At 41.6% G+C, this 12,545-nt stretch overlaps 1 protein-coding gene across 2 annotated transcripts in view; it reads right to left on the bottom strand.

Moving 5' to 3' along the window:
- LOC122798813 overlaps window positions 1–12,545 on the bottom strand; it is a 2,048,867-nt gene that overhangs the window by 958,276 nt on the left and 1,078,046 nt on the right. For both annotated transcript variants that reach the window (XM_044067935.1, XM_044067936.1), the window contains exon 13: window positions 324–478. In XM_044067935.1, coding sequence (XP_043923870.1) covers window positions 324–478 — 155 coding nt within the window. The remainder of the gene's footprint in view (window positions 1–323; window positions 479–12,545) is intronic.

Genomic DNA, 12,545 nt, shown 5'->3' with positions numbered 1-12,545 from the left:
GTAGCATATTTGTGCAGCTATAAATATTTTTTCAGCATATCCTTGTATCTGTAAATATGTTTTGTTCCTTTCATTTGTGATCCTATCCACTCAGCCTGCGCATGCAAAATCGTACCCCCAGGATCAGTTAACTAACCTGATAAACAAATATAAATAAATACATACTGACATTCTGGTTTCAAGATTTCCAGTTTATGATGTAAGTATTTTTATTTCAAGAGTTAACACATCATTTTGTTTGTGATTTCCCCTTTGTAATTTTTTTTTTTGAATAATAATTTCAGACCTTCTTAAACAAAGACAAAACTATTAAGAATGAGTACCTGAAGACCTGATTCCAGACAACAGAGATGGTTGTGGACACTGGCTGTATCAACTCCTCATTCAAGTCAATGTGCCCAAACGCACGAGATGTGTACACACCTTGTCGAACACAGATGGCTCGGTAGGTTGCATAAGGATATTTACCTGGTTTATCCTGATTAAGAATAAAAGGTTTAGAACCACTTATAAGAAAGGTATGCAGCAAATAAACACACAAATACATCTGTATAACTATTAATTATTACTGTGGCATAAAGTCTTTCAGGAAAAAGACTACACCTATAATTGGTCTTATAGCTAGAGTTCACATTTAGTGACTAAAAGATAAGAATTTATATTCAAATCTAGCTGATGTGTAATAAAACAAATTATACAACAACCCCCATTAATATTCAAAAACGTGCATGCAGATTGGTCAACGTGCATGTTGTAAATCAGAGTTATAGTAATGGAAAAAGGTCTGGTCGCCTGGACTTTTTCCATTACTATAACTCTTTTTACAGCAATGGAGAACGCAAGTTCTCCATTGCTTCACACTGTCTCGCTATGTTAAACTCCTTTAACATAGCGAGACAGTTTGTAAAAAGCAACAGAGATCTTGCTTTCTCATTACCAACACCAGGCGTGGGCTATTGCTATATTGAGGTATAGGTAGTAAAGAATAAAGTACCCTAACAGTCTGATCAGTTTGCAGATTTGAATCTGTACCAAGTCTGCCTTTTCAGTACACCACATGGAAGAAAGGGTTATACTAGCCTTGCCAATTTAAGATATTGTGTGGCACCTCCAAAGTAAGTAACTCTGGCTACTATACCTCAAAAACAAACTACGTTGCTCAGTATATAAATTTACCCTTAAAAGTAAAGAGCAATGCAACTGCAAAATTCAATCACTTCCCTCTAGATGTCCCTCTGGATTGAGCACCTCTGATCATTTATTCCCACATGGGCCATCACTACTTTGTCTAGTTTAAGAGACCTTGTGGCTAGTTATAGAAACGGGGGGGGGGGGGGTAGTGGCATATCCTAACTATGTTAAAGCAGTGACACTGAGCGATTTTCAGTCTAGTTTCAGCTTTAGTTTTACATACACACACTAATATTTTGCAGGTAAATCTTTTATACATTTGCTTCTTGTTACAAGACTTTTGTTTGTGGGCTTTGATTAAACAAAAAGAACAAACATCCCCAGAACAACCCCCAGCTCCTACTGACTTAATACTAACACACAAAACTATTTCATTGACTTAACACAAACACACAAAACTATGTACCTCTTCAAATAAGGTTTAACCCTCTTAATCAGAGCATTTGTCTTAGACAATCATGGGTTTTAATCAACCTATAATGAAGGTTATCCATGCTAAATCACATGGATACAGCCTGTGCTTCTACTTACACTGAGTGCTGTCTATTTCCGTCTTATCTTTATTCCTCAACCAGGTTTAGAAAACAACTTGAATGTTTTCAGAAATATCATTTAGCCACTAAAAAAAAAAAGCATTCGGTTTTATTGCCCCTTGTCAAACTGTCTCCACAGAAACCTGAGAACCAGATACACAGCTGCCTTCAGCTACAAGCGTATCATGTTGCAATGTGAACATTTATTTGCTAAATTGCATTCAATGTTTTTTATTTACTTGCTTCCACTTAAAACCTGTTAGATCAAGCAAGGGGGCCATACTCCAGTCATTCCCCTAAGCAAAAGTAAGAAAGAAAACATATCGATTGTACTTGTATCATGCTCTGTAAATTTTTACAACCTGCCTCTCACCCTCAGCAAACTAAGGTTACAGCCTATTATCTTAAACATGCTTTTGTCCAAGCTTTCTATTTTTACACTGCAATACATACATTTCTTTAAACTAAACAAGAAAAAAGAGAAAAAAGGCCACCTGTTTACGTACTATCCCTATAACACACAAAAAATAACTGAAAATGCTTTACTATACAACATGCAGTACACATCATGTTTATGGAAACATTAAGAACAAAATTTGTTTTGCTTACACCTCTCCCTCCTACCTTCCTCTTCCCCTTTCTTTGACATTCTTCAAAACACTAATGGCATGAAGTAGGGCATATGCTTTGGAGTCTCCTACAAGTATATACAAACTCAAAAAAGTCCAGTATTTCCAGGTTTTGTTCTGCCATGCTTCAGAAATGCAATGGATGCTTTTGTATTCCATGCTTTATTCATTAATTTCTGCATTGCTGGTTTCCATCGTGTTGATCTCCAACTCCCAGCTCCAGGCTCTGGTTCATTTCCAACTTGCTTCTGGTTCTTCTAGTCAACTCCTGTGCTTTTCCTTCTCTTTCAAACATTTTCCTTTGGAACACTGGAAAATATTTCGCTGGCATATATTATCAAGAATAAGCAGCAGAGACCCCTTCTGTTTGACAGCTCACTTTTTGTTGGACAAACTTTTGTATTTCATCCTTAGCATGTTCTGCATCAAAAAAAAGACTGACCCTCCAGGAAAAAATATTCTGAAGATTGCTAGATATAGCAGCGTGAATGTAACACCTCCCTCTCAACACTCGCTGACTGGTGCAATAAATTTACTCATCTTCTGCCTCATCTACGGTGTACTCTTTTCCCATAAACACTATTTTCTCCAACTTTTAGTACTTTATCCTTCTTCCACAGTTTTATCAGAATCAACTTTCTGTTGGCAGGATTGCATTTTTTACAATTACAAGTCTTGGCTGCCTTTTCATGACCAGGTTTGGAGCATACACACAAAGTGCCCTTTCAATTAACAGCTCCTGCTCTGGAATACTAGTCCAGTTATTTATGTGTACTTCCATAAAAATTAATACAGTCTGTTCCTTCCAGATTTGCGGGTACAGCAGAAAATCTCCGGTTTTCCCAATGCGCTATTGTCCTGTATTTTTTACACATCTCTCCTAGAGCAGTCTCGTACTCACCCAGCAACTTCATTTCAACTTCGAATTTTTGCAGTTTTATCAGCTCATCTGAATACCTTTTTAAAACTTCTTCTACTTCATCAGGCTTTTGCTATATTTGAGTTGATATACTCCTTCAGTGGTTCATTTTATTTTAATCAGTCCTGAGCACACTTGACTGACTGTTCATATAGATTACTTAAGTCATGTCTTGCACCACAGCTGCAGTTTGAACTGCTTTTGCTGAACAGCTGCAGGATTCGTCCCAGCAAGTGTTTAATCCTCAACTTCTGTAACTGTCTTTCAGGTTCTTTACATTTCTGTTTTTGCTGGCATCCAGGCAATGTCGTTACTAGCCAGTAAGTGAAATTTAATCAGAAAAGACAAATTCACTGGCTGTCTTTCTTGAGTTTCTGTTTTCACACTGGAAGAACTGAAATTAAGCTATTATTTAGTGTGCATCAAACATGGAAGCTGTTTAGTTGCCTGTTTTGAAAGAAGGTAAACAGATCAACATGAAGCGTTTCCCACAAAAGGATCAATTCAAGAAGACTCCTTCATTCAATATCCATTCATGAGGGTCTGTCCTAGTCCTGATCAGACTACATGCAACAATGTTTTACTCTGACAGCACGCAGGTTCTTGGAAGGTTAAAGAATGCTTAAGAGCTATTTTCCAACATTAATAGCCAACCTGCACACAGTATACAACCTTGTACCTCCTAGAGGTTGTGGGGTGATAGATGAGATTTAAAGGCATGGGTCACAGCAAACCTCTTTTTTTATTTATGTGCTTTGGGGTCTGTTTAAAGAATCCCACAGGCCTTGCACTTTCACCCCCATGGAAACTGTGCCACTAACAAACAAAATCTGAGGCATCTCTAGTTACAGATTGATGTAAAGTTTGAGGAGAAAAGGGGATACTCACACTTGCTTATATTTGCAATCTACACCAGTGCAGTTCCTTTTTTTTTTTTTTTTACAAAGCCCAAGATTGATATCTGAAAATGTTAAGAATGCAAGTGTTGATACCAGGGTTTTTTTTTTTTTTTTTTTAGATACCACTGAATATTTTCCATGTGCAACCTGGTATGAGGAATCAAGAGAAGCAGAGATTTCACGGACCTCAGAATCATGAGACACACTCTGGCTGAAGTCTGAGACTAAGGTGAGAAGTTCAGGAAGGTTTCCAGATAACAATCCACCTTCTCTTGTGTTAAAAGTTTCTTTTTTTTTTGTTTTGGCTGCAAAATGTAAGACATCCTGGAGACAGAATCCTGTGGGACTGGATCAAGGAGGACTTCTGAATGCGTATCTGGAATCCCAGACTGGTCAGAAGAAATTAAAAACATGCTAAGGACTCTTGACATCTGGCAGAAGACTCTGTAAAGATAAGTAAGCTAAATACAACACCACACAAAGTGCAAAGCCACCGCACCAAATTGCTTCACCACAAACGAAAAAGAACACGGATCCAAGCAGTCAAAGAATTTATTGTCTCTAGCGCCTCGGCCACAGTTAGCCTTCAAGGAGTGATAAGTAAGCTTTCAAGGAAAGATAAGTAAGCTGTCTATATGGAAAATGAGAGTGCCATTTAGTCTGCAATGAGCTATGACTGGAGCGAGAAACTCTCAAAACACCCTTGGAGAATTAGACAACCCAAAGGGTAACGCACAGAACTGACAGTTTGATCCAGACACACAAAATCTAAGAAATATCTTGAAGCCTTTGGTATGCATTTTTCAGGTCCAAGGTTACCCTAAAGCTTCCCTGGGAAAGAAGAGGTAACAGACTCGAAAGGGTCAAAATCTTGAAGTTTGGAAATTCCCCACAAAGATTCAGAAAGGAAAGATCTAGAACTCGTCTCCAAGAAGATTCTTTCTTTGGTGCTAGAAACAATCTGGAAGAGAAGACTCTGCCCCTTTGATTTAATAGCATTCGTGCTGTGACTCCTAAGGTGAGCAAATGCTGAAGTATAAAAAATTATGCCTGCTTCAAAAGGTAGGGAGAAACTTCCCTGATATTAAGTGTTTGCATCCAGTGCCAACTGCACATCTCCTGAACTACCTTAATTATCCATGAGCCTGTAACAATCTGTTGCCAAAGGGGAATGTACACGGCCAGTTACTGGGACAGGTTTTCAGATACAGGGGTGGGAAGAAAGGTAGAGTGGGGAAGAATGCTGACAGTTTTTCTTAAGTTGTAGGTTGTCCCTCATTTTGGACAAGATCTTTGCTTGTTTCCTGACATCTCTTTTTGTTTCCCTGTTTAAACTGAGAAGGCAGGGATTGCTTGATTTTGTTTTAGGTGTGAAAAGAAGAAAACAGGATCTGGGAGATTTGTAAGGGGGGATCTTAAACTCCCTGAATTTATTTCTCTTTCATCAAATTATTTGAGGATCAGAGTATCAGAAGTTCAAAATAAAACCTCCTTGTCTAAAGCTGAATTCAACATTTCAAACTTTACCGCATCAAAAAACTTCATTTTGTATCTGGGTGCACCTTCTCAAAAACAGTAGCAGAAGAGCCCCAGGACACAGTATCTGAAAAATCAAATATACACTCCTTAAGGCATGTTTAGATACTTAGGAAATGTTAGAAACAGAAGAAATGAGATAGAAACTACCTTCAGGGAGAAGAGTGGTAGCCAGTTCTCTCAAAATATCTCTACAAAAAAAGCACAAACTTCCACACATGGTTCTGACAGTTAGAACATTTGTTTCCACTTTGGTGTATAGATTTTTGTCTTAACAAACCTGCCCAAAATCTTCCCCTTCATCTCCACTGGAGATAGGTTTGATGTCACCTGGGGCCGATTTCTTGTTGGCATATATATTGATATCGCTGCATGGAAATGTGTGTGTGTGTAGAAGGGGGTGTGGGACCCCCCCCAGCTTATATTTGGTGGAATATAATCTGTTTTGTGTTGTCTTCAGTCAGTATATGTATCCTATCCGTTTTCAGAATATAAAGTGCTGTCCTTTGTCATGTATGTGTTTTTGTGTGTCATGTTTTGTGTTCTGTATATTTTCAGTCTTATGGGATTCAGGCTTTTAAGTTTTCAGGTTATGAAATTTAAGGCTTTTGGTCTTCCGGCTTATGCAATTCAGGCTTGTGATCACATTCAGGCTTCTGAAGTGAAAGCTCCAATGGTGGCAGTACAGGAGAATGAGAAACGGGTGTAGAATGAGTGATATACACTTGCAACATATCACATCATCTCAATTTGGGGAGGTATCCATTTGTTCCCTATTAATATATTCATCCTGGCAATAATATGACAAAATGAAAATTCCTCCAGTAGGTTGTTATAACCAGTCTTCCTCAGCAATAGGATTTTGGGCTTGTTAATGTGCAGAAGAGGAAGTCCTGTCTCAGTCAAAATCATCCAACATTTCTTCCTCAGAAATAATTTTACTGATCTGATTTTCAATAACTGTATTCTGTATAGTGGGATTGATACTTGCCTAAGGTAAGAAACTCATATTTTCTTGTATATTTACCTTCTCTTCAGATGAATAAGAAGTTATGTACCTACCATAACATTCCATGTTAGTTGTCTTCTTCTTGCCTTCTTTCTTGCTGGATGGGTTCGGAGCCGATCTTCGGCTCCGACTCGGCCTTATACCAAAGCTCGAGAGCTATTTACCGGCTCGAGGCCCTCCCCATATCCCACAATGCTAGGCGTCAGATACCCAGATCTCGTTTGGTAGAGCTAACACCATGGAGACACCTGCCCCAACTATAAGGTTTACCTACAGTGATAACCACAGAGGAGGACATAACCTACGAAATAGTCAAGAGGAGGAATAAGGCCTCAGAAAGATTCTTCTCGGTCTGTCCAGGCTAGGGGGATGGCGGGTGGGACGCAAGAAAGAAGGCGAGAAGACAACTAACATGGAACGTTATGATAGGTACATAACTTGTTAATGTTAAGTTGTCAATCTCGCTTTCATTCTTGCTGGATGGGACAGCGTCCCTAGCACCTTAGCCCTGGGTGGCTCATCAGAACAGACTGTTGAGCACAGTGGAACCAAACTCAGCCCGACACCTGGAGGCCATATCCAACTTGTAATGAGAAATAAAGGTATGAGGAGTGGCCCATGTGGCTGCAGAACAAATAGATTCCATTGGAAGTCTTGCTTGAAAAGCTACTGACGTAGCTAACGTTCTGGTGGAATGAGCTTTTGGTTTTGTAGGAAGTTCTTTATGCTTTAGGATGATAGCGGCCAACCATCTGGACAAAGATACTTTAGAAACTGGTAGGCCCTGCTTGCCCTCAGGATAGGACAGGAAGAGTTGGTCCTACTTCCTAGTTTGTTTTGTCCTATCCAAATAAAAATGCAATTGCCTGTGAACATCCAAATAGTGCAGCTTTTGTTCAGCTCTGTTTAAATAGTTAGGAAAAAAGACAGGAAGATCAATGGTCCGATTCAGGTTTGTCTCAGAAGGTATCTTGGGTAAAAAGGAAGGATTAGTTCTGAGTGAAATTCTGTCTTTGTGAAAAACAAGGTAGGGAGAACGAATACAGAGGGCTTGAAGTTCCGACACTCTTCTAGCTGAGGTGATGGCTACTAAGAAGAGAGTCTTCCAGGAAAGTAATTTTAAGGAACAGGAGGCCGCAGGTTCAAAAGGAGGGAGAATCAGGGAAATTAATATCAGGTTCAAATCCCACAGAGACTGGGGATCTGTAACCGGAGGCCTAAGTAAAACAGTCCCCATCAGAAAGGCTTTGCAAAGTTTATGGGACATGATGCTGGTCTCTGACAGGCCAGCGTGAAAATTAGCGATAGCAGCCAGGTGTACTCTAATGGTGGCAGAAGAGGAGCCTGCTCGAAAAAGTTCTGCCAAAAAATCCAGAACACTGTGGACAGGGGCTGTAAAGGGGTCTATATTTCTGGCCTCTGCCCAGAAGGAAAAACGTTTCCACTTACCAGCATAGGTTTTTCTGGTAGTAGATTTGTGTGAGGAAAAAAGAAGTTATGTTCTTACCATAATGTTCCATGTGAGTTGTTCATCTAGTCTTTGTTCTTGCACACGGGTTTGGAGCTGAACCCTCAGCTCCGAGTCGGCCACATTCCAAGCTCTGCGTCTAAGAGAAGCCCGAGGCACAGTCCCTATCCCATGATCCCCTGCTGCTAACCCTCAGATCTAGTTTGCAAAGAAACCAGGTAACAAAAAATATACCTGCCTACACATGCATACGCACCAAAATTATCTATACACGTATATACCTAGAAGGTAAAGATAGATACAGGCAACTATGTTATACCCGTCTGACTACGCACGCATACATGGGTACAGGTAGTCACAGGGAACCATGAGAAAGATGACCAGCCACGAGTCATACCTGTTCCTCCAGAACATGGAGGGATGAAGGAGGGCGGGAATGTAAAAACAAAGGCGAGATGAACAACTCACATGGAACGTTATGTTAAGAACATAACTTCTTTATGTGAAGTTGTTCGATCTCGCTGTTTGTTCTTACACTGGTAGCGTCCCCAGCACCCTAAACCCCGGGTGGCTCATGGGAGAACATTCCTGAGAACAGTGGAACCAAAGGAGGCCCTGTCCCTGGAAGCCCTGTCCCTGGAGGCCCTGTCCACTTTGTAATGAGTAATAAAGGTATGAGGTTTGGCCCAGGTAGCTGCAACACAAATGGTATCTATAGGTAAGCGAGCCGCATGTGCCAGAGAAGTAGAAACGGCTCTAGTAGAGTGAGCTTTAATTTTGAGGGGAGTAGGCTGATTAGAAGATGAATAAACAAAATGAGAGCCATTTTGATAGCGTGATTTTTGTGACTGCAAGTCCTTTCTTACTATCTGCATGAGACACAAATAGTTGGTCCGATTTCCTGAATTTTTTTGTTCTGTCCAGGTAAAATCTCAGTTGTCTGTGCAAGTCCAATTTGTAAAGCATGCATTCTTGCTTATTGGTATGGTTCTTGAAAAAGGTGGGAAGCTCTATGGATTGATTAAGATTAGATTCTGAGCAGACTTTTGGTAGAAAAGATGTATTAATACGTAAGGTGACCCTGTCTGGGTGAAATATCAGATATGGTGGTCTAATTGACAGTGCCTGTAGCTCTGAAACTCTGCGGGCCGAAGTGATTGCCACCAAAAATAGGGTTTTCCAAGAAAGGTATTTCAGTGGGCATGACGAAGCTGGTTCAAACGGCGATAGCATGAGTTGGGATAGCATCAGGTTTAAATTTCAAGGAAAGACTGGGCTCCGAATATGTGGTCGGAGATAAGTTCCCTTCATGAAAGCCCTACAAAGCCTGTGCGACATAATTGTCGTGCCTCTTTCTCCCACATGAAAATTAGATATGGCAGCCAGCTGTACACCCTTATGGTGGATGTTGAAGCCCCCTGGTGAAAGAGAGTAGATAGAAATTCTAGAATCTTGTGAATAGGAGCAACCAAGGGATCTAAACCTTGTTTGGTGGCCCAACACGCAAAACGTTTCCACTTGCTCTTATACAGTTTTCTAGTGGAGGATTTGTGGGAAGAAATCAGAATATGTTGTACTGCTGGAGACAAAAGATCTGACCTGGCTAAGCTGGGAAGTGGAGCAGCCATGCTGTCAGTTTGAGGGACGAGAGAGAGAGGGGTGAAGAACTCCTGACGAGTGGGTCAGCAGGTCTGGCACTGGGTCCACAGTCCAAGGTTCCTCTATTTGGTGAGCTTGGAGGAAGGGGAACTAGGTTTGTCAAGGCCAGAATGGTGATATCAAGATGATCGTCCTTTCCACACCTTTGGCTTTCTGCAGAAATGTTGAGATTAGTGGAACAGGAGGGAAGGCATATAGGAGACCTGGGGTCCAATAGTGTACAAGTGTGTCCCTGGGGGCACCCCCCGGAGGGGGAAGTAGGGCGAAATAGCTTCTGCATTTGGTATTCAAGGGGGAAGCAAAAAGGTCGCAGCAAGGCTGGCCCCATCTGCGGAAAATTCTTTCCGGTACTTGATTTTTGAGGGACCACTCGTGAGGCAGCAGGATGGCTCTGCTCAACCTGTCCGCTATTACGTTGGAAGTCCCCGGGATGTGCGTTGCTATGGGAAAGCGTCCAGTCATGTCTGATCATGGATAAGGTAGTGTCTAATTTCGCTCCTATGAATGATATATGCTGTGAGGGCGATAAGACAGATTTTTTCCAAGTTTAGAGTTATGCCTAAGTGGGAACAGAGATTGATTGTATAGTCCCTGGCTTGCAATAGGTGATGCCTGGTGGTGGCGGTTAGGAGCCAGTCATCTAAGTATGGAAACACCCGGAATCCTAGTCATCTCAGGTGGGACGCCACTACTGCCATGCATTTGGTGAACACCCTGGGGGCTGAGGTGAGGCCAAAGGGCAGAGCTCGAAACTGAAAATGACTGGCTCCCAGCAGGAAGCGCAGGTGATCTCTGGATGGCCTAGCCATTTTGATGTGGTAGTACGCATTCGTGAGATCTACAGAGCACATGCAATCGTTCGTTTGAAGAAATGGAAGGATCGATTGTAGCGTGACCATCCAGAATTTTCCCTTCTTCACGAAGGTATTGAGTTTGCTAAGGTCCAGTATTGGCCTCCAGTCCCCTGTTTTCTTTGGAACTAAAAAGAACCTTTAGTAAGTTCCTGATCCTGTTTGGTCCGCCGGGACTGGCTGGATGACTTTTTTTCTAACAGCCTTTGTATTTCTATTGCTGCCTGATCCCTCAGATTGGGTGGAACATCTGGGAATCTTTTTTGGATAGGAGGATTGTTTAAAAAAGGGATGTTGTATCCTCTTGTTATTATGCTTTTTACCCAGGAATCTAAAGTGAGATTTAGCCAGGCCTCTGGGTATAAAGCCAAACGACCCCCGACTGCCTCCAGAGCAGGACAGCTGGGCCTCCACTCAGGAGTGCTAGAAGGGCTTGCCAGGGACGCTATCCCTGTCGTACTGGTTCTGCGGGCCCCCCCCCCCGCCACCTGGGAGGCATCTTCCATTCCTTCCCCCTCCTCTGCCTCTGGAGGGGGTTTCACTAGGTGTGGATTGGAAAGCTCCCAGAGTCTTCCGGAAAGTACAGTTTTGTACCTACCATAAATGTAGATGTTCGAAGATCCACATTGCTGCAGTCATAACTTGTGGGTAGTCCGCTGTCCTCGGTCGGCCCGAATACCAAAGTGTTAGGCTGGCGTCGGTCATGGTCGCTTAGATCTGACGTCAGTACGCCGTGGTAATAAAGCGCATGACCGACGTCATATCATCAGTCTTTCTTGCCCCAGATGTCAGAAAGCCCTAAAAAGAAAGGCCATAGCCAAAAAAAAAAAAACAGAAAAACATCCAAACACCGATGTGCAAACCATATTTACAACCCAAACCACACAACCACCCCAAACTACAGAGGGGAAAGGAGGGAGGGTAAATTGGACTGCAGCAATGTGGATCTTCGAACATCTACATTTATGGTAGGTACAAAACTGTACTATGTTCTTCATCTCACATTGCTGCAGTCATAACTTGTGGGTAGAATCCCAAAGCAGAGGTAAAGGGAGGTTGGCAAAATCATAAAGCATTGGGAGCTGCTAACATGCCCTGTAAAACTGCAGTGGCAAACCCAGCCCTAGATTTGGAATAAAGAGGAAGATGGTAATGCTTAGAAAAAGTGTGCACTGAACTCCAAGTAGCTGCCTCCAAAATATCCTTAGTAGCTACTCCCCTTAAAAAGGCAGTAGAAGTGGCAGTTGCTCTAGTAGAATGAGGCCTGATCCCAGCCGGAACCTCTTTACCATGATGAGAATAACAAAAAGCAATGCAATGGCCAATTCACTTAGAAATAGTTTGCTTTGACACAGGTTTTCCTTGTGAACCCAAGGCAAAAGAAATGAATAACTGTTGAGACTGTCTGAACCCTTTAGTTCTGCTCAAATAATAACGCAACTGCCTGTGAATATCCAAAGAGTGCAAAATTTTTTCCCCTTTATTTTGGGGATCAGCATAAAAGGTAGGCAAATGAATAGATTGGTTTAAAGCCACATTAGAAACAACTTTAGGCATAAAAGTAGGGTTAGTACGCAGGGATACCCTATCCTTATGAAAAATCAGGAAGGGTTCAACTGCCATAAGAGCCTGTAATTCAGATACCCTTCTAGCAGACGTAATGGCCAACAAAAAAGCAGTCTTCCAAGACAAAAACTTCAACTCAGATGTAGCTGCAGGTTCAAAAGGAGGTAAAGTGAGTTTTTCCAACACAAAATTGAGATCCCAGGAAGGAGTAGGAGCTCTATGTGGGGGTCTTATATTCTTTGCCCCTCTAAGAAATTGCTTAAACAAAGGATGAGAGAATAATGG

The sequence above is a fragment of the Protopterus annectens genome, chromosome 3.part1 (genome assembly GCF_019279795.1).
Source record: "Protopterus annectens isolate FY-2018-M chromosome 3.part1, PAN1.0, whole genome shotgun sequence".
Lineage (NCBI taxonomy): Eukaryota > Metazoa > Chordata > Ceratodontiformes > Protopteridae > Protopterus > Protopterus annectens.
This window is presented reverse-complemented; position numbering and strand designations above follow the sequence as displayed.